This window comes from Chaetodon auriga, chromosome 5 (genome assembly GCF_051107435.1).
Source record: "Chaetodon auriga isolate fChaAug3 chromosome 5, fChaAug3.hap1, whole genome shotgun sequence".
NCBI lineage: Eukaryota > Metazoa > Chordata > Actinopteri > Chaetodontiformes > Chaetodontidae > Chaetodon > Chaetodon auriga.
Window position 1 is genome coordinate 27,101,498 of NC_135078.1, and position 20,147 is coordinate 27,121,644.

General features: G+C 44.5%; 2 protein-coding genes across 3 annotated transcripts in view; both read right to left on the bottom strand.

Annotated features, from left to right (window-relative positions):
* Window positions 1-201: 201 nt before the first annotated feature.
* On the bottom strand, window positions 202-12,465 carry ulk1a (unc-51 like autophagy activating kinase 1a). Its single transcript, XM_076729781.1, has 27 exons — window positions 12,130-12,465; window positions 11,948-12,040; window positions 11,825-11,866; window positions 10,658-10,690; window positions 10,533-10,569; window positions 9,127-9,300; window positions 8,950-9,023; window positions 8,756-8,857; window positions 7,792-7,850; window positions 6,411-6,493; window positions 6,274-6,324; window positions 6,098-6,186; window positions 5,582-5,738; window positions 5,423-5,483; window positions 5,084-5,173; window positions 4,710-4,835; window positions 4,475-4,614; window positions 3,992-4,092; window positions 3,642-3,766; window positions 3,262-3,377; window positions 2,758-2,865; window positions 2,350-2,504; window positions 2,047-2,222; window positions 1,838-1,956; window positions 1,518-1,675; window positions 1,294-1,429; window positions 202-1,205 (listed from the first exon to the last, which is right to left on the bottom strand). Exons 1-27 carry the CDS (start codon window positions 12,217-12,219, stop codon window positions 1,162-1,164), a joined length of 2,739 nt encoding a protein of 912 aa, XP_076585896.1. The 5' UTR covers window positions 12,220-12,465; the 3' UTR covers window positions 202-1,161.
* A 1,105-nt stretch (window positions 12,466-13,570) lies between these two features.
* Window positions 13,571-20,147, bottom strand: part of adgrd1 (adhesion G protein-coupled receptor D1) — a 28,796-nt gene continuing 22,219 nt past the window's right edge. For both annotated transcript variants that reach the window (XM_076729857.1, XM_076729858.1), the window contains 10 exons: window positions 19,558-19,661; window positions 19,210-19,321; window positions 18,933-19,086; window positions 16,970-17,036; window positions 16,706-16,772; window positions 15,918-16,009; window positions 15,708-15,834; window positions 15,575-15,616; window positions 15,383-15,475; window positions 13,571-15,306 (listed from right to left, as the gene is read on the bottom strand). In XM_076729857.1, coding sequence (XP_076585972.1) covers window positions 15,211-15,306; window positions 15,383-15,475; window positions 15,575-15,616; window positions 15,708-15,834; window positions 15,918-16,009; window positions 16,706-16,772; window positions 16,970-17,036; window positions 18,933-19,086; window positions 19,210-19,321; window positions 19,558-19,661 — 954 coding nt within the window. In that variant the 3' untranslated portion in view covers window positions 13,571-15,210. The remainder of the gene's footprint in view (window positions 15,307-15,382; window positions 15,476-15,574; window positions 15,617-15,707; window positions 15,835-15,917; window positions 16,010-16,705; window positions 16,773-16,969; window positions 17,037-18,932; window positions 19,087-19,209; window positions 19,322-19,557; window positions 19,662-20,147) is intronic.

Here is a 20,147-nt window from a genome sequence, read left to right on the forward strand (position 1 = left end):
TTGGTGTTAGCAAAATAGTATTTATTTAACAAAAGACGGCATCAGTTTCACTCTGTAAGCCTTTTTTTTATTATTAGTTAAGTTCTTAGATGCACAAATTTAATTCAAGAGAATGTCTAATTTAAGTCAGATGTTGTAAACTAAACATGCTAAACTGATTTAGCATGTCTAAACTGTAAAAGACTTGAAGAGAATCACAAGTTTTAACAATAAATATTTATTTTCATCATATAGTGTTTAACAACTAACTTTGGCAAATTTTACTGGCAGTCATAAAATAAGTAGAAAAGGCAATTTGATAAATTCTAACAAACTTGTATCTAAATTTTACACAAAATCTGTGTCGGTTTCAGGCAAAAATAATGTACAAATTCATTCACAAATCAGCACAATCATTTGACATTAATCCAACAGCTGAAGAAGAACAAAACTAACGTGCACACAAACAGCAGATGAATGAGACTACGCGGCATGCAGTTCTCATCAATGAACTGAGTACATCACCGTTAGAGGGCAGGAAACGTTGGATCAATGTAAAACTAAACTCATTCAAATGTCAAAATATACTTTACAGTCTGTGATAAAGCCTATGTAAGACAATTATTCTGTATGAGGTCAAAATGTACTTTCATTAGCTTCACATCCAAACTCTGCTGTGATGAAAAATGTACAAAAAAAGCAGTTTTTCTATCACTGCAACACATTTGCAATATTTGGTCATCCAAAATATTCTGACTCCAGTTGGCTGATGAACTTTTACTGAAGACATAAAACAAAACCCTTCAAACACAGACAACAACTTTGTTTCAAGTACAACACATTTAAAATCAGTTGTTTAATCCCGTTATTCTATGTGCAAAACACAACACGCCAACAGCCTGTAACAAAACAAATACTGAGAACAATTTACCTGATCGAAGTATTCAAACAATCATAACACAATTTGTCCTCAAGAACTCGTCCAAAAACAGGACTTCCAGTCTCTCCTGTGCATTCATGTAAAGATTACAGACTGGGTGGTGGGATAAGAGCAGATGCTCCAGTGGTCATTTCCCTTCAGATCAAAGTGCTTGTGTGTACTGACAGTCTACGAGGATCCATCTGCACCGAGGGGAGATGATGCAGCTGTAGTGGGCGCAGCAGTGGCGCTCGTGGATGCTGTTAAGTCTGCAGAGCAGAAAGGCGTCGCTCAATACACTGCTTACCTGTGAACAAGAATACAATCCAGTCAAGACCCAGACAAGATCGCACAGGGACTCTACTATCAGGTGGTTTGTGTGTGCTGACACATACATTTATCGATGCTGTCAATGTCCTTTTGCTCCGTGATGATTCGGGACAGACCCTCCATCAGCAAAAGGGCTTTGTGGTAGCGCTGGACCGACGCCGTGCCGTAGTGGAACATCTCATCTAAAGCAGCAGACTGGACCTGAATGCATTAAAAACACATTACAGCTTCGATCGAGATGCATGCTGGATACGGTCTGATTTGCAGTCAGGCGGTGAGGCGAGCTCACCATGTGCACAGTGTGGCTGTAGATGAGCTTCTCTGCTGTGAGTCCATTGAAACGGTCCATAAGCTTCTGCTTGTCAAGCAAGAAGGTCTGCAGCCGCTGGTTGAGGGAGCGGCAGCACGTCACGCAATTCTTGTACAATTCGTTCAGCTTCTTGATCACTGCACAGAGGAAATACAGTATGCAAAGGATATTCAGTTTTTAGACATCCTGAAGCTCCTGTTCTTCCTGAAGGAAGACAAACTGCAAACATTTAACATACACCTTTTAAATCTATAAAAACTGAACAGCAGACACTCTAAAGCAGAGGTCACTGGCCTCACCTTGTTTGACTGTAGCAGAGGGAAGCAGTTGGCCTTCTTTGATGTTCTCTTTCGCAGCGTGAAGAGCTGATGACAGAAACTCTTCAGCCTTCATGTACAACACTAACTGCTCCGCATAGCTGGAACATGCACACAAGAAACAGAAGATCTGTGAAGGAAGGGAGCTGCTGTACATGCTGAGGAAATATAGAAAGCTTCACGTCTCTCACCTCCACTCCTTACTCAGAAGGCTGATCTGATCGGTCACCAAGCTCTGCTCTAGAAAGGAAACGTCAGGACTGCTGATGGCAGCCAGCCCTGGGTCTTTAGAGGAGGCCAATTCCATGACACAGTGGACGAAAGCCAAGGTGAAACGCAGCTCACTCAGAGCATCTGTGTGCGCCTGCTGTGAGAAGAAAAGACAAAACACTGAAACTGCTCACGTGGAATCACAATCAGTCTATTTTATGCATGAACCTTCAAAACAACCTGGAAGATCCACCTCACAGCATCATCATAGGATTTGTCTGTACCTCCATCAGCGTGTCCTCGGGGAGCTCTGGAGGGTGGAAGACCAGACTGCAGTGTGGGGCAGCGTCCATGGCTTCAGTCTCACTGTTTCTACGGCTTCCTCCGTGCAGAAGGCGACTGTTGAGAAGCCAGGCTGAGTTGATGTAGCTGGGGGAGCCTGCGTCGAAGACAAAGACAGACAGCTGAAATACAACAACAGCCAGGTGTTCAAACAGTTTTGTTTTAGTTTTTAAATGTGGAGAAATGCTCCTTCATTTGCACAAGAGGTCTAAATGAACTTTAGAACATAATAAAAACGCAGCCTCACTGGGTCATAAAGGTGTTTAATGAAGAGCTGTCTCACAAACACAACCAACACGAGCTAAAATAGATGAATGTAAGACAATATTCAGGGTCGTTAGAAGACCTACCGGAGAACCCCTGAGGAGTGTCCCCTTTGGATGGAGAGCCCATAGTGAAGACTGCAGGAGGAGGGCTGTCTGAGCACTGAAAGCCTCTTTGACCACCAGCAGGGGGAGCTGTAGGAGCAAAGAAGAGGAGTCAAACAGTCAAGATGTCTTTGGAAAATGTAGCCGAGCTGAACTGCAGCCCAGTAAGAGACAAGGTCACGGTGACGGCAGCGGATACCTCAGACAAGGTGTTTCATAACGTCTGCATGTTGTAAACATAAAGTGATGCCTCACTTTTCCCCCATAATGATGTGTGTGTGTGTTTATTTCACAATAAGCATCGATTCCTCTCTTACATAACGCTTTCCCTTTGTTTGACTTTATGCTGCTGTTTTACATGTACAAACTGACTATATTTGGCTTTCAAACATCCATCTCCTCTAAGCTCCAACAGCAGCAGCAGCGGCCTTAAATACCAGCGAACAAACACAAACAGCCTCAGTGGAAACCACTTGGCGCTGGTACCTGTTATATCCATGCTCTTCTCACAGCTGAGGCTCTCGTCACTCCCCTCTTCCAAAACGTGAGCTCCAAAGGCCGCCTTCAGGAGCATGTCGGACAGCCTGCCTGTGCTCAGCGATCTGGACATTCAATACAGCCACAGACGCCACGAGAGCGTTTAGTAATTCATCAGATGACATGTCTCTGACACTGTGTGACATCTCAAGGTGCCAGGTGGCAGCGTTCATGAAAGACGCACTCTTAAAATAAAATTATGTCTTAATCTGATGTGGATTTCTTACGCAAACACATAATAATTCACATTTCATTCCATCGTTGTATGATTTTGCAAGACGCTATGTGATACAGTATTACTAAATATATTCATATCATGCTCCTCTGACCTTTTAAAAGGGCCCTTTTTATTGGCTGACTTCCTGCTGAGGTTCATGTGGGAAGCAGGAGACGGGTCAAGTGACTGCAGGTCCAGAACTGTCCTGGTTCGGTTTGGCATTCTTGATTGAAACTGCTTCTGAAACAGAAATTTAAGTTCAGAAAACCAATTTGATCGCAACATGTAAACCGAGCAGTTGGATTTCAGAACAATTTGGTTCTAGTGTGAGAGCTGCTTTTTGCTTTTTAGAAGAGATCGTAAAACAAAATGTCATCGGCTGGCCGACACAACGTCGTGTAGATGACTAAATATTGACATTAGATGTTCTGTTTGTGGAATATCGACATTTTAGAAGCTGACCTTGGGGCCGGAGGTGTTGTGTGTGGCAGGAGAGCCGCTGAGCAGTCTGGTTCTCGTGCTGTACGGCAGAGTCTGCTCTGAGGTCTTTGGAGTCGTTCCCACTAGAGCACAGAGTTTCACAAAGCTTAAACCATCACTTACTGATCAGCTCTGGTCAGTAAGCCATCGACGTAACACTGAATGAAACAGGCTCAGGCGTGTTCTCTGGGTGTTGTCAAGCAGATGAGTCACAGTGAAAGTGGGTACAGAGGAAATCAAATAGAAACACTTCACCACAAAACGACTCCGTGAATGTACTGAACATGACATATTTCAGCTGGTGGAGCTTGTGTTAACACCCAAACGGCCCTGCTGGCCAACAACAAGTCGCACTGCCCTGACTAATTCCCCTGCAGTGTGTTAAGCTGTAGGAGTGTGACAGACAGAGCCCTGCTAGCAAACCCTCCCCCGGTGCATAAAACAGAAGCCAAACAACATGTTTACCTCGAGGGGAGGACTGCTGTGGTCGGGCTCCTCCGGCTGCCAGTCTTGGGGAGTCGTGCAGAAACCCTGGAGCTGCAGCTCTACATCCTCTACACTGTGGGGAGCTTTCTCTGCTGCTGCCAGCACAGCAGAGCGTGACCCTGAAGGACACGACACACAGTCAGACAAAGGCAGAGGAGAGGGGTAACGAGAAGACCCCGAGGTGAAGCGGGCGCAGAGATGAGGCTGCACATGCCTGGTGGAGCCGTGCAAGCCGACCGGCTGCAGGTTCTGTTCCATTCGCTGGTAGTTCTGGATCTGAGTTGGGACGGGGATGGGCACCGTTTGGCTGCAGTGACGACCCACACAGTCAACAGGCTTGCTGCATGGACGGAGGAGGAAGCAAAGGACGGAGACACGTTGGAATTTACAAAAAGCAAATGTGCTTTTCTACAACCATTGTTTCTTAAATTCTACATAAAATCTCATATTACACATACACACAAATCTTTGTTGTAAAGCACTTTGAGCTGCATTCCTGTATAAAAGCTTCTATACAAATAAAGTTTATTATTATTATTGTTATTATCTTCAACCCACCGAAGCTGAACCTGCCAGACGGCCTCTTACCTAAGAGGTTTGGAGGGAGAGTGTAGCAGAGGAGAGGGTGGAGGCGTCTTTCCTGCAGCTCCGGGGCCTCTTTCAGCCAGGAGCGAGCACCTAAGTGAAGGTATCTGTTAGCTCTGTCTGCATGAATCAATATGTACAAACACTAATTTTGCATCTTCAAACAAAACAGTTTTGCCGATGGATCTTTGGAAGCTTCTCCGTGGGATGATGATGTTTTTCAAAACAATGACATTTAAAGAGATATCTCCCACTAAGGCAGGCAGACTTTCACACACACTGAAATCAGTTTTTATCTATTGTCTGATCTGATGAGAGAGAAGCTGTGGCGTGACCGCTCACCCGCTGTATATCAGGCAGCTCTCAATGGGTGAGCCAGCCTCCGCCTCACAGGTGTACTCGCCTACAAAGCAGCAGAACAGAAAGAGGGACTCTTTGAGCTGACGTGAGGAAAAACCTGCACAGTAAAGAAATCTATGGCGTGAGGTTCAGAGGTCTTACTGGGAAACTGGGCCGGCACCATGACGTATTCCTCCGTGTAAGATGACGTGTTCCGGCTGTCCTGATTGGCTGTTTCCTTCAGCAGGAAGACGGGGGCGTCCTGCATCGGGGAAAAATGCGATTTGGGCTGAAGTCGGTGCATCTCGCCATCGGAATGCTAACAGAGTGTAAAATAAAGGAGCGATTGATCAAATATTACTACGATAAACGACAGGAAAACAAACGAGTGCACTGCAGCATCATCTCACATTTCAACTGTTCACGTCACTTAACGTGGTGCTGCCTCACAAACCTTCTTCTTCAAACATTCTGCTGATAGATGCAAATATCCTGAGCAATATTACATCTTCTTTTCTACTTTGCTTATATATTACTTTCTACTGTGTTTATATTTTTTGACTGTGCATCAGAACATAACACTGTATTTCATTATGCATCTCCATCCAAAGTGTCCTTCTTTTTCTTCTTAAAGTTATATCTTATCTTTATAAATCCACTAAATAAAGGTGTACGCACTTGAGGGGAGGCCAGGTGGGACGTGGAGGAGCTGCTGGAGGAGCTGGCTGAGCCTGAGCTCGGGTAGGAGAGCGCAGGAGCTGGAGAGCCTGTGAAAAACAAACAGATGTGCTCGCGTTAGCACCTCGGCTACATCACCTTCACCGACTCTGAGAGGAAGGAGATGCGGGCCGTACATTTCTTTGTGGACGAGCTCGTCTCCAGGAAGGGATGGTGGAAAAACTCGTCTGTGAATGAAGAGATTTAGATGTGAAAGGCTGATAAAATGTAATTATGAGAGGGGGGTTCTGCTCGTTCAAAGGCAGAGTCTCACCAAAGCTGATCCGGTCTTTGTGGTTTCTCTGCAGCAGACCCAGCAGCAGCTGTCTCAGGTTACTTGAAGTCTCCTTTGGGACACTGAGAAGACACACAGGTCTCTTATTTAGATGAACTATTTTGATTTGCCATCACAAATCATTGGAAAAAAGTAAATGCTGACAAACAAATAAGATATATGAGAGGATCCATGACCTGAGTGAGATTACTGACTCCCAAAAAATTTAGATGTGCGGAGGAAAACCACAGGGTGGGTTAATGTCTGCATGCAGCTTCGTACAGTGTGTCGCAGGCTGACTGCAGACTGAAGCCTGCTGCTTCAGCGTGTTTGCGTTGTGTCTCTGATATATGTGCTGCTAAAACAAATAACATGTAGGCCACTTGTGTTTCATAAGCTCAGAGCGAGCTGTAAATATATGGATTTATAATCTAATTTATGGCTTCAGTGCAAAACCTCAGGGCATCATGACACTCGGTCAGTGCAGACTGTGTGTGTGTGTGTGTGTGTGTGTGTGTGTGTGTGTGTGTTTGTGTGTGTGTGTGTGTGTGTGTGTGTGTGTTTATGTCTGTGTGGAGCTATGTGGGCCATGTGGAAAATGATAGCTGTGCAGGCCACTAGCTGGCAGCTCACAGCAGGTTATATATAGAACGACAAGAAAACAACAAACCATGGCTCCTCTCACACACACACACACACACACACACACACACACACACACACACAGGGCCTGTCTTATCACCCAGCTTTATCACTGTGCAGGATAAGCATGGCCATGAGCCACACACAGGCTGGCAAAGTACACCATGAAAACAGTGGAAAACAATCCATAAATCCCTGCGAACGCTTTCCAGGTTCGACCTCTGAACACGAGAGCCGCGGAGCTGAACATGCCTTTAAATAGCCAAGAACGCTAAAAGCATGTGCCAAGTGATGTGAAGGCAGAGTTTCACATTACACACAGACAACGCCGCATACAGAGAAGTACAGCGTAAGCAGGATTCAGTATTATCCATCTGTTAGGCTTCACATCCGCTGTGTGAGAGCGGCTGACGGAGAAGCTTCTGGATGCTCGGCCCGATCAGGTGTCTGTATCTGTTTCTTCCACATTAGGACTATTTTTAGTGGCGGTGGGATTTATTATGGGCTAATTTTATATGTGTGTCTGTGGCATGTGTTTCATAAACTGTCCATGTGCACGGCGAACATCATTCATAACACAAACCTGAAGCAGTCATTCATCAGCAAAGTGAGCGCTGATCTGCCTGCGATGACTGTTTACACCTTCCTCCTCTCATCTTCCTCAGCGTATTGTGTGTGTGTGTACAGTATAAATATATATATATGTGCTGTATGTGTGTTGGCGTGGGGTCACACTAACCTGGGTAAGAGGGTCCTGTTGCTTTCATAAAACAGACGGAGCTCCTGTGGTGTGCTGGCCTACACACACACACACACACACACACACACACACACACACACACACACAGCAAACATGAGTTCCACTTGAAAATGATCATTCACACACACACAAACAAATGCAGACAAATGCACCTGCATCCTTACAAACATCTGAATAAAGATAGTGGAAGATAGTGGATAGTGTCAGAGTGCATGAAATATAAATATAATATGTAGGTGTTCTATGATCCCTCAGGGGGCTGAATGCTTCCAACTAAGCCAGCTAAGTAAACATCATCATCATCATCATCATCATCATCAGCGGCAGCAGCAGAGCGGCTAACCTCACACTGACCCTTGGACTCAGCTCAACTCGCTGACCCGCCTGGCGCAAACAGGCGCCGATCTTCCCGCTCATTCTCAGCGAAAAATTCAAGGAAGCCTTAAAACGACTAAAAGGTCAAACAACAGAACGTCTCCTCCTCTTAAACTGCTGACACGTGGAGATAAAACTGGATTCCAGACAAAGACAGGACCAAAGATGGGACCAAACATGAGCATGTGTCTACACATTGACGACAGCGGAAGGAATCTGCAAATAACACGTGAACAGTGGCAGAAATATCCCGAGCTATGAAGCAATATTTACTATGGGTTCACAGAAATGGCTCGCAGCCATTTCCGCATGCCCCCGTCTGTAAACAAGCCTCTTTCCTAACACTTTCCAGCTAACAGCACTGGATATCAGGCGGAGCGTCACCCGGCAGGCAGGTGATGGTCGTGTTGACTGCATCGGGTCACCTCTTTCTAGGAACTAAAGCAAAACAATTTCACGTGTATTTGTGGTTATGAGAGGGACCTCAGCGGCCATTTGTTTGGCCAATTGCTGAATCTATTTACCTAAACACACGACAGGAGTGATGTGTGCTTGAAGTGACACTCACGTGAAACGGCGCCTTTCCGGTCAGACACTGGTACACGATGGTGCCGATGCTCCACAGGTCGGCCTTTGCGTCGTAGTGCTGGGACATGATGACCTCGGGGGCCTGCGTCCAGACAAACAGCTTACAGCTTAGGGACACGGTCACACTGCACCTCGCTGGCACAGGAAACCGGAGCAAGAGGCCTTAATACTCACCATGTACATGGGAGAGCCGCACAGCGTGGCTGCCATAGTGTTTGTCTGGAGGTGCCGTGCAAACCCAAAGTCAGCTGCAGGGGAGAGGATAAGGTGAAGCTCACACACTAAGGCGTGTGTGCACAGTTAGAAATGAAGACACGCTGTCCATGCAGCCGCTCCGGGCCAAGCCGTTACCTATCTTAATGCAGGTATTGCCGGGACTGGACCTGCGCCCCTCCTGGTGGCACAGCAGGATGTTCTGGGGCTTCAGGTCTCGGTGCAGGATGCCTTTGCTCTGCAGGACCTTCATGGCCTGAGCGATCTGCAGCAGGAATATGCGGATGGTGTCCTCACTTAGCGTGCCCTTAGCTGAGGGTCAGAGGGATGAAACACATGAGAGACGGCGGCGTAGAGATCGAATGTTATAGGAGCTGATTAATGTTCAGATCTTATCGGGTCTTGAAGTGATTAGTCTATCAACAGAAGATTAATTCTGACTAATTATTAATCATTTAAGTCACTTTTTAAGCACAAAAGCCAAATATTTACAGATTCAGCTCCTCAAAAGTGAATATTTTCTCCTTTTCTAGTCTTCTGTGATGTTAAAATACATATTTTGGGATTTTTAAGTGTGCAGTTTCTGGAAATCATGAACAATCATGATTAATAATAATGATTTATTAGTTTCAGGCCTGGATTTTTACTTAGAAATTTGATTTTCCTCACTCAGATGCTTCAACATGTAAGGTGAAGACGCTCATCTCTCGTCACATCAGCGTGCGTCACTGCTTCATGGAAGAGAATTTTGTTTATGACGAGGCTTCATTTGGAAATTAAAGTCAAGCCCCCCCGCCGCCTTCTCAGTACAGCCACTATTTATAGCTGCAGTGTTTTTCCACCGGAGGACGGCGGATAAGTGAGTGACAGATGGGTGAGGTCATGTGGGTGCTGCACGAACCCTGCCAAGTGTGACTGAGTGTTGTGCTGCAAGTGGCTGGATTTGCCTCCTTGGCAGCGACAGAAGAAGAGACGCCGGCAGGGAGGCAGAATTAGACCGACGCTCCACATCAGCATTTAAACATCGACGCTGAAGAGGTAAAAGCAGGCAGAGAAAAATCCAAACCGTGGCCTCAGATGCATCGTCATCGTTTTTGAAGCAGGGTTTGAAACTTGAGACGGGGGAGAATATCAGCGTGACGGCAAAGCCAGAATTTAAAAATCACGAAGGTGAACGTGAAAACATGAAAAACGACCCCTCATCCTCTGCATCATCTGGAGGAAAAACCTCACAAACCAATTCTAGAGGCTTAATTTTATCTGGGTTAAGCACTCGGGAGTATTAGTGATAATTTACCCACTGACCTGATGCAACCCTAAACCTCAATTCACTGCTTGTTCTCCTCAAAATCCTATTATTCCTTCAAAACACTGAAAAAGCTTCGCCAAGCCTCTTAACAGCCAAAGTGGGCAGGCGGTGCATCAGTAAGCAGCTGCAAACATGTTTATGAGGCAAACTGTGTGTAAGTGATGTGAACGCTCCCTTCACTTTACAGTAGTGACACCTGAGCTGTATTAAGCCACGTGTGATGCTGCAGGCTTACAGTGGAGGTACTCCGCCAGGTCGCCTCCATTGCAGTACTGAAAAGACGAGAAAGACAGGTCTTAAGAGCTTCGATGTGAAGAGGGTGAACGTGAAAACAGAGCATTCATTTCCAACACAACTCACCTCCATGACGAGGTACACACAGCCTCCCATTTCCTGTCGGTAAAACAGATAAAATCAGTGGAAGTATTAGTGAAACACACTAATGTTGAGCATCAGACATCATTGATAAATGCTAAAAAATGTCATTTCATCTAAAGAGGTGAGGATTTATGACTTAAACCAGCAGTCCATCAGTGTCTTAGCAGCCATTTCTCAGAATGAGCTGATTCTTTTTGGCCATAACCGGCCCCCGACATCCCCTGGCCCCTGTCCAGCTCTGGACCCCCTGGATCAGCCTTCTTTAGTCACTAAGCAGTGAGGTGACATGTTGTGGGGTGAAAGGTGAGAAATGTAAGTCTTCGGCCCAAGCTGCCGTCCACTGTATGCAAGCACGCACGTCAGGAGCGCCTCTTTGTTTTTTATATCACCAAGTCAAAGGCGGCGCGTATAAATAGCACCTCATGGCTACGATGATGTAGTATCAGTATAACAGATACTGCAGACTAACTGCCAGGTAGTTAACACATCGCTGTCTACAAAAGGCTCCTGCAGTCTGACCTGCAGAGCGACATCTGAAGCCATTAGTCGTCCATGCTGGCACGTCTCTGCTGCGTTCTATAAGCCATTGTTTGGCCGGCTGCACCGTGCCATCTGTCTGAAATAGAGAGAGATCAGCCCCGCCCCGTCTGGCTGCGTGGCAGGTGTCAGTAAGGTGAGAAGAGGAAAACACACGCTCCTGCAAACGGTTAATGTCCTGCGCTGCAGTATGGGTGACCTGTTTAAAGGTTTAAGGAGATCCTCTCAGTCTGTGGCACAAACAGTAAGACAGTACACAGGATGGACGGCACGGCCAGGCCGAGGATTTCATAGGAAAAATGAGCCACACGCTCACTTCTGAAATTTCCCCTCGCGTCTGAAATTTCCCCTCGCGGGACAAATAAAGGAATATTGATTGACTTTTCACTCTTTTAGAAGAATCTGTTTGAAGAAAAGAACATTTCAAACAAACTACAGCTCCACCTCATGGAAAACTACAACATCCAACAGCCAAATCTGCACCAACACATGACGCTCAGCATGTGGCAGCACAGTGTGCAGCGCTGCGTGTGTGTTTGCTGGTGTGTGTGTGTGTGTGTGTGTGTGTGTGTGTGTGTGTGTGTGTGTGTGGGGAAATAAAACCATGTTTACCTGATAGTCCAGCAGTCGGACGATATTCTCATGTTTGAGCTCCTACAGGAGGTGAAAAGACACTTCAGTTCCAGGCACACAGACAGAGATTTGTATGGAAAACGTTAAAAATAAACGTGTTACCTTTAATATTTTGATTTCTTTGCCAAGCAGAGACTGTGATTTGGCCAAGTTTTTCTTGTTGATACACTTCACAGCAACTTCCCAATCACGTTTCTGGAAAGTGTCCAAAAAGCAGGATTCAAAATAAACATTTATCAAGAATGAGCACACAAACACTCATTTACGACAAATTCAAAATGTACCTCTTTATGTCTGCCTTTGAACACAACAGCGAAGGCGCCGTGGCCAATCAGGTCTTTCCGGCTGAACTCAAACTTCCCGACGGACTCCATGAAAACAAAAATAAACGCGTTAAAGTGTCCGAGCAGGCTGGTTTTCCAGCTGAAACAGACCTACAGACCCGCGACTCTTCCCGGTAAGTCCCATTTCATTGATGAACAGGTGTCCTCACACGTGACGAGCTTTGCAGAAGAAGAAAATATCGATGACAACATGACGAAGTTTGTGTCAACACAGAAAGTTAAAGCAGCGGCGGCGAGTGGCGGACACCTGAACGCCTCACCGTGTTTCCTTCACGCCTCAGATGAATCCCGTTAGCGGCGCAAAACGGACGTTAATGTCCCTCAGAGCTGTTTGTGTTCACTCTGAGCGCAGAATTATTGTCTTCTTCTTATTCATATCTCACGGTGAGCATGCGCAGACGCACTGACAGATGTTTGACGATGGCGCCTTCAGGGACGCCTCGTAAACTCGCGCTTCAATGTCTTAATTTGGCGAAGGCTTATTTTTAAATGCTACATCAGGTGGTGTTTTGGCGGCTGGTCAGAAATATATCTGCGCAAAGACTCAAATTAAACAAAGCTCGCAGAAATACTCAAAAATAAGCAAAATGAAGTGTATTCCACATATGATAACTTCCATCACGTTTGTCATCCGTTAGTGAGGCAAAGTCCAGATCCTCTTCATCACCTGAACACATTCATGTGCAGAATTACATCATACGTGACTCATCATCATCATCTCATCAGCATGAGCAACAGTTCAGCTGGACTGTGCAACAATCCAGTGGTGCAATACTGTTATTTATACTGCGTATCGGTACTGCATTATTTTACTATTATCATCATTATTATTACTATATACTACTTTGTATCACCTTATACTACTATTACTTTATATATTATTATAGGTGGTACTATTGTTAGTATTGTTATTTTTATAGTATTAGTATTAGCAGTAGTAGTAGTTTTCTTGATTCTATGTTACTGAATGTATGATGTTATTATTTATTGTAGCATAATACAATTTGTTTACATATTTACATTTCATATTGGTATACTATTTTTTCTATAGTAGTATAGTATACATATTTTCACACATTCTCTAAGATATATGTGGTCACACGTGCACTGAAATCCAGTTTTTATTATGTGTAAAAAACAGATTTTGTGCTGCATCACTTCCATTGGAAGCGTATCAGGAAGCGATTATTAAGGGCCAGTATGAACAGGAGGAAGATTCCAGCAAACAAAACCTCATTCAGTGCACACATGGACACCTGATTATATTATTATAAATCCACCAAATATACTAATGTCAACATAACGGTGAAAATAATGAAGATGACACAGACTTCTTCTCATAAACATTTTATAATAAAGATAATTGGAAGCACAAACCATAGTACCATAAGACAACAATCATTTATGGCCATACAAGCATAAAAATACTGAAATATTTAACTTTAAATCGGACATGAAAGGTGAGCGCAGAGTGACTTACAGTAAATCCTGTTCTGGAAACGTAATGTTGGTACAGTGTAAGATCAATGACACTTTAAATAATGTCATCTCCCTCCATTCTCACAGTATGTTAAGAAAAAAACAACCTCTTTAAGTCCCTCTGCCGTAGAACGTGTTTCATATTTTAGTGTACAAAAAAAAAAACTGTATGAAAATGTAAAAGAAATCAGCAACAGAAACAGCCAAAGACACCGTAAAACTTCACAGAATGTGTCCAACACACCACCAGAATTCACTGTTCCTCAAAAAGCACGACATCGGGCAGCTTACTCGGACGTGAGGTTCTGCAGACACACCAGTCAGTCCGCTGGAAGAGACACTGAGACGGACAGAGTTTAACACGAGGACATACTGACTGCTGAGCTGTGACACTTTGCAGGAGACACGATACAGAACTCAGAATCACAAAATAAATAAATACATTATATCAGAATTCCATAGGGTCTAATTCACTGGTACACTGCTGGCTGCTGAGTTGCACTGCCCCCAAAGGTGATTAAAGCTGCATGAATCAGGTGAACGCTGCAGAAATTCATCCAGGTGAGATAAAATATAAGTTTGTTAACAGCTGGTGAAACAGGCCTTCATCTAACTCTTCATTTAAGGGAAATATTCTGCCTTTCTTGGTCTTTTTTCCATCCAAGTTTTTGCATTTGTACCAAAGCATACCCTGAAATATGTTTAATCATCTGTTACGTTTCCTGTCAGTAAATTAAAGCCACTTAAGGTGTGAGACAGGTTACATGTCAAAACACTTCTCTGTGATTTAAAGGAATATTCTGACATTTTGGGAAATAGACACGAATGAAGCTTCAGTGGATTACTTTAGCTTAGCATAGCACAGCTAAAGGAACTGGGGGAAACGGTTAGCTTGGCTAGCGGGCACATAACTGTAAAACCACGATGTGACACTCCTGCTTTCGTACAGATTAAATAAATGAAATGTGTTAACTGGTGAAAGTTGGCAGGTGGATTTTGTCACTTTTGGGCAGAGCCAGGCTAGCTGTTTCCCACTGTTTGCAGCATTTGTGCTAAGCTACGCTACAGTTGCTGGCGATAGCTTCATATTTACTGAACAGACTTGAGAGTGGTATCAATCTTCTCGTTTAAGTCTCAGCAAGAAAGCAAAAAAGTGTATTTCCCAAAATGTGGAACTGCTGTTAAATTAGCAAAGCAGCTACGTGTACAGGTGGACAATGCAACCGACAAATGGAGATGCTCCGGTTTACAGAGCGTCACAGCCTGACCCTGAACTACACTCATGGATCTTTTGACTCCCCGTCACTTCACTGACCTCCTCACAAATCCCTGCTCGTGTTTTTAGGAACACAACATGTTTTATGAGACGATAATAAGGCACAGTCCTCAGAGTCTGCTTGTCTTCAATCAGCTGCACGACGCCTCCTTCGGTATCACGTTCACTGGCGTGGATGAGGGTCCAATTCGTTACATAAGAAAGTGGGAGAATATTCTGGCCAGTGCTTGTCGCTCTACACGAGACGGAGGCGAGCGCCGGTGGCTCTACACGGCGGACAGGTCGATGCGATTGGCTGAGTTGGTGCTTTTGTCCCACGTGTTCATCTTGGTGGGAGTCACGCCCTCCTTGTTTCCATTCATCTGGAGGACGGGAAGGAGAAGGTTAGACAGGTCAGGGCGGAGCGCGTCAGTGTTACTGAAGGACAGCAGCACTCACAATGTCAGAGTTGAACGGCTTCACATTGATGTTTCGGATGGAGCTGCTGGTGAGAGACCACACTTTGGTTTTGTGTTTGAAAGCAGCTCTGACCTGCAGAGAGAGGCGACGTCATTTAGGACAATAATGAGAAAAAACACCTTCTCCGAGTGAGAGCCTTCAGCCTCAGAGCACACATATTTAACATCGTACCTCAGAGTTGAGAAGACAGTGAAACAAGAAGACGAAGAACCCCTAAAAAACAAAAAAGGACAACTTCAGCAGATTTGTCACATATGGCTGCAAACATTTTGGAAAAGAAAACCCCCCGTCCAGGAGAACCCACCTGTAACGAGTTGAATACAGCAAAAATATACAGGAACGGCAAAGAGTGCGTGTTGACGGCGAGAACGCCGAAGATCCAGGAGATGCCGAGAATGGGCAGGAGCACCGCCACCGCCTTTGCTGTCAGCCTGGAAACAAAGGCAGAGACGGCCGTGTTTGTGTTGTTAGCCTTCAATGAGAGGACAGCGTGGAGTAACGGACATGAGCTCACTTGACTGCGTTGGCGTCTCCGTGCACCTTGTAGCTCTCTCCGCTGATTCGAGATATGATCCTGGTCACAGATATCAGAATGCCAATGTTCACCTGGAAATCAGCCCAGGTGACACATAACACACTTCAGTTAGAAGTATAAGAGTGTACTTAAATGTACTCAAGTGGCCCTTGAGTACCACTTGATTAGTACTTGAAGTGTAAACAGTTTGCTAACTTTTTCCAAACTTTACTGAAGCATTCAAAACACACTCACAGTACAACTGTATTATATCACCAATGTGTTGGAAATATACTTAAATATACTTCAAATGAAGTAAAATTAAAGTACACTTAAATGAAGCATGCTAACAGTGTATTGAAAATAAGTATACTTCTGATAAGTACACTTTATAACTATTAAAAAGTACACTCAAGTACAATTTATAATACATTTATACTTTTTATATGTACTTTGAAATACCATTTTAAGTACCGCAGAGTAAGTATTTTCATTTTAATACATTTAAGTAGAACTTCCTGGGATCTATTGAGAAGTTTTAAAAGTAGATGTCAAACATACTTTAAATAAAAACAGTGAAAGTGTACTTGTACTGACGTTTTTATACTTGAATTCTATTTCTAATACACTAAAGTACACGACGGTTTGACCTCGGTCAGAAGGTTGAACACATTTAAAACAGCAGCGCTGGTTTTTGCTCCTTTCCTCCTCGAGTAGAATAAAACTTTACGATGAATCCTGAATACTGCAGCTGTAAAATAAAAAGCTAATTATTGTAAATTTCTCACCACGATGACAAACAGAGCCGGAGCCACAAACGCCCAGATGGCCCCGTTCTTCAGCGACAGCCAGCAGCTGAGAAAGCAGCGACAGGAGCGAGAGTAAGAAACTCACATGTTCCCTTCCAAGTCAAAGTGCTACGATGCTGTAATGTATTATGGGATGACACACGGAGTTACTGTTAACCTAAAAGCTTTGGAGTCACACTGAACTCGGCTGAGCTCACGCAGCGAGCTTTGATGGAACAAAATGAATCCGTGGGTCCGACTTACTTGTCAACTTCGCCATAACTGCCCAGAGCTGATGTCATGGACACCACGCATATCACCAGCGGAGAGCCTGACGGTGAACACAGAAAAAACACGTTACACATTCACCAAATATGTCACTGGATTAACGGGCAACGGGCCCCGGGGCAAGAACTCTGCAGTCAGGGGCCAATCGTGTGCAGTGTGTATATAACATCTCATGGCAGCTTAACTGTGTTTTTTCTAGTGATACATTTGTGGTATTACAGTATATTAAACACAGATCCATGTGTGGATCTGCACCAAGTCCGACTGTTCCTCAGGTCTCATGGAATCCCTGCACTGTGTCACTGCACTGTGTCACTGCACTGTGTCACTGCACTGTGTCCCTGTACTGTATCCCTCCACTGTGTCACTGCACTGACACTGTGCTGTGTCACTGTACTCTATTGTAAGTAAGTTTATTATAAATAGTAATAAAGTGTACTTATGAAGTAAGTAAACTTATTTTCAAGTTCTTTGTAATACATTGTTACCATGCTTCATTAGAGTGTACTTAAATTTCACTTCATTTGAAGTATATTTAAGTATATTTCCAACACATTGGTGATATGAAACAATGTGTTTTGAATATTCATGAATCCTGATTTTCACTGGAGTACTTCAGTACACATAAAGTTTGTAAAAAATTGGCATACAATCCACACTTCAAGTATACTGAAGAATTACTTGTACTGTGTACTCAAGGACTACTTGACTACACTAAAGTATATTTGATACTTGAAGAGTACTTCAACAAGTATAATTTAAGTAAAATATTTTTTCACCTGGGAGAAAACAGAATAAATACCAAGTGAAATAAACATGAGAAGTATTCAGTTCTAGATTTTGACACAGGGCCCGAGTACACTTTAGGTTTTAATAGTAAAATGAAACACACTAACACTGTGCTTCAGCGGTGTAGTACACAGTGGCGTTTTCTTGTAAACAAACAAACGTGTCGATTCTTTTCCTCCCTCATAAATCTGATTTTTTTAAATCTCTGAACGCTCTCACTCTTCTTCTTCTCTGCCTTTGTTGGCACACTGACGTTTAGCGCCACCAGGACTCTGCTGATCTCAGGGTTAGAAAAGTCAGCAGCGCTCATGTCCTCAGCTCAGACACAGCAGAGCAGACCTGCTCAGACAAGCAGGATATGACAGGTGTAGGCTGAGCAGCCATTAAAACATCATTCACCTTCACAGCGCCGCGGATAATTTAGCAAACGGCCTCGTGGCCCTGGTGAACATCACGACGCTCGTTATGCTCCACTCTCCGTTTTAACACCTGTCTTTGCACACTTTGCTCTCATTTATCTGCTAATTGCTCACTTCCCCGGAAATCACTCTTGATTGTGACGTCTTGATCTTCAGAACTTTTCCTTTAAAGGAGGAAATGAAAGCAGCCTTTATCACAGCTAATAGCAGCAGCGATTAATTATAAATGAGTTTACTTTTTATGTATAACAGCTATACTTTTAACTGTCAGAGACGTCTCCAGCACATCATTTGCAGCTGGCCACACAAAATGAAAAATTACTCTGGCCAGAAGAAAGGAAGTAATAAAAAGGGGATCGGTTTTCCACTAATGGGTTCAGCATGTGAAGGAGAGACTATGCATTCCTCAGCAGCCAAAGACAGTAAACGTATGTCCCAGATTCTTTTCATCTGTCCGTCAAAGTCCGGTTCACTGAGAGCAGCAGAGACAGACGCTGCACTGGAATAGATCTCAAAGCAGGTTTACTTAACAGGGTCACAGTTGTTTACAATATTTGACCCATAAAGTCAGATAAAAAGTCAAAAACATCAACCATATCTACAGTAAGGGCCTGGCATGAGGTGGAGGCAGGACACCGGGTGGAACTGGGGACAATAACACAAGCTGACGTAACGTTAATCAGAGCAGACAGGCGATAAGAAGGCAGTAACCACAGGCGGAGCGGACCTACCCCAGCCGATGCCGTAGTAGTAGAAGTGTTTGCTGCCCTCGGAGCCGAACACCTTCACCACCATGCTGTAGAGGTGGAGGCCCTCCACCAGCATCCAGGCGAAGGCGCTCAGAAAGAAGAAGTGAAGCAGGACGGCCATGACCTTACAAGGCAGCTGGGACATGGGATGAAAGCAGACTGTTACCACCCAAACGGCTCTGTGATTTTTACTTTCATTTCTTTTATCTTCTTATCATCATCTTCATCATAAACCAGCTGGCCTGTGCCGTGTACCCACCGTGCCCGGCTCGAAGCGAGCGCTGATGAGCAGCAAGATCTCGGCCACCAGGATGGCGAAGGACAGGTTGGCGTGGATGTGGTAGCGCTGGTTACGGATGGTACTCACTGACCTGCAGAGCAGCAGGAGCACAGCGTCACACTGATTACTACTGCAGTACTTTATAGAGCTAACAAGAACAGGAAGCGAATGAAACATAGATGTTTTGAGTACGGATGAACACCACACAGTTTTTATAGGATGTCTGAAGTAGAATATTCATACACAGTACCATGAGTCTGCTTACTAAAAAGTGTGCCATGTTCTTGAAAATGCCCTGTCAAAGGCTTTTAATGCGATGATACTCACGACAGAACAGCAAAGGTGACCAGCGTGATGGCAAGACAGAAGATGGATATGGAGCAGCCGACATAACCAATGGTTGACAGTGCCACCCTGTGGCCGGTAGTGAGCTGTGCACAGAGACGCATCACCATCAACAACGGACAAGACGACGTGACCAAACATGATTTTAGCCACACGGTGGATCAGCACACTGTGCCACATTCAGCCTCGACCATTAAAGTCATGAAGACGATTCTGACATCAGTATTTCTCAGGCAGGAAACTCTCCAACAGCATCCTGTCATGAAGCTTTGACAAAACGGTTTAAATCCTCCTGTGCGACAATAAAAAACCTCGATCTGACAGGTATTCACATATTATGCACCTTTGTTTTTGTGCTTTAACTGTTTTTGGTAAAACTGGCGTGGAGTCACAGTGAAAGTGCAGCCAAATGACTGTTTGGAGTGACAGCCATCGTTGCGTCTCTCCATACGTACACGTCCATGCGTCCGGCCTCGTGCATCCAAGCTGTTTTGGAGTTCAGGCTATTTTCAGGGTTTGGGTTTGATTCTCCATTAACAGTCTTCACATGTGCCTTGTCATTATGAGGGCAG

Excerpts from the sequence above, each read along its gene's own strand:
- ulk1a (XM_076729781.1), bottom strand. The coding sequence starts at position 12,219 with ATGGAGTCCGTCGGGAAGTTTGAGTTCAGCCGGAAAGACCTGATTGGC. Across the intron at positions 4,093-4,474 it reads ACAGCAGTCCTCCCCTCGAG|TGGGAACGACTCCAAAGACC; the intron begins GTAAACATGTTG and ends TCTGTGCTCTAG. Across the intron at positions 2,223-2,349 it reads CCGAGGACACGCTGATGGAG|CAGGCGCACACAGATGCTCT; the intron begins GTACAGACAAAT and ends TTCTTCTCACAG.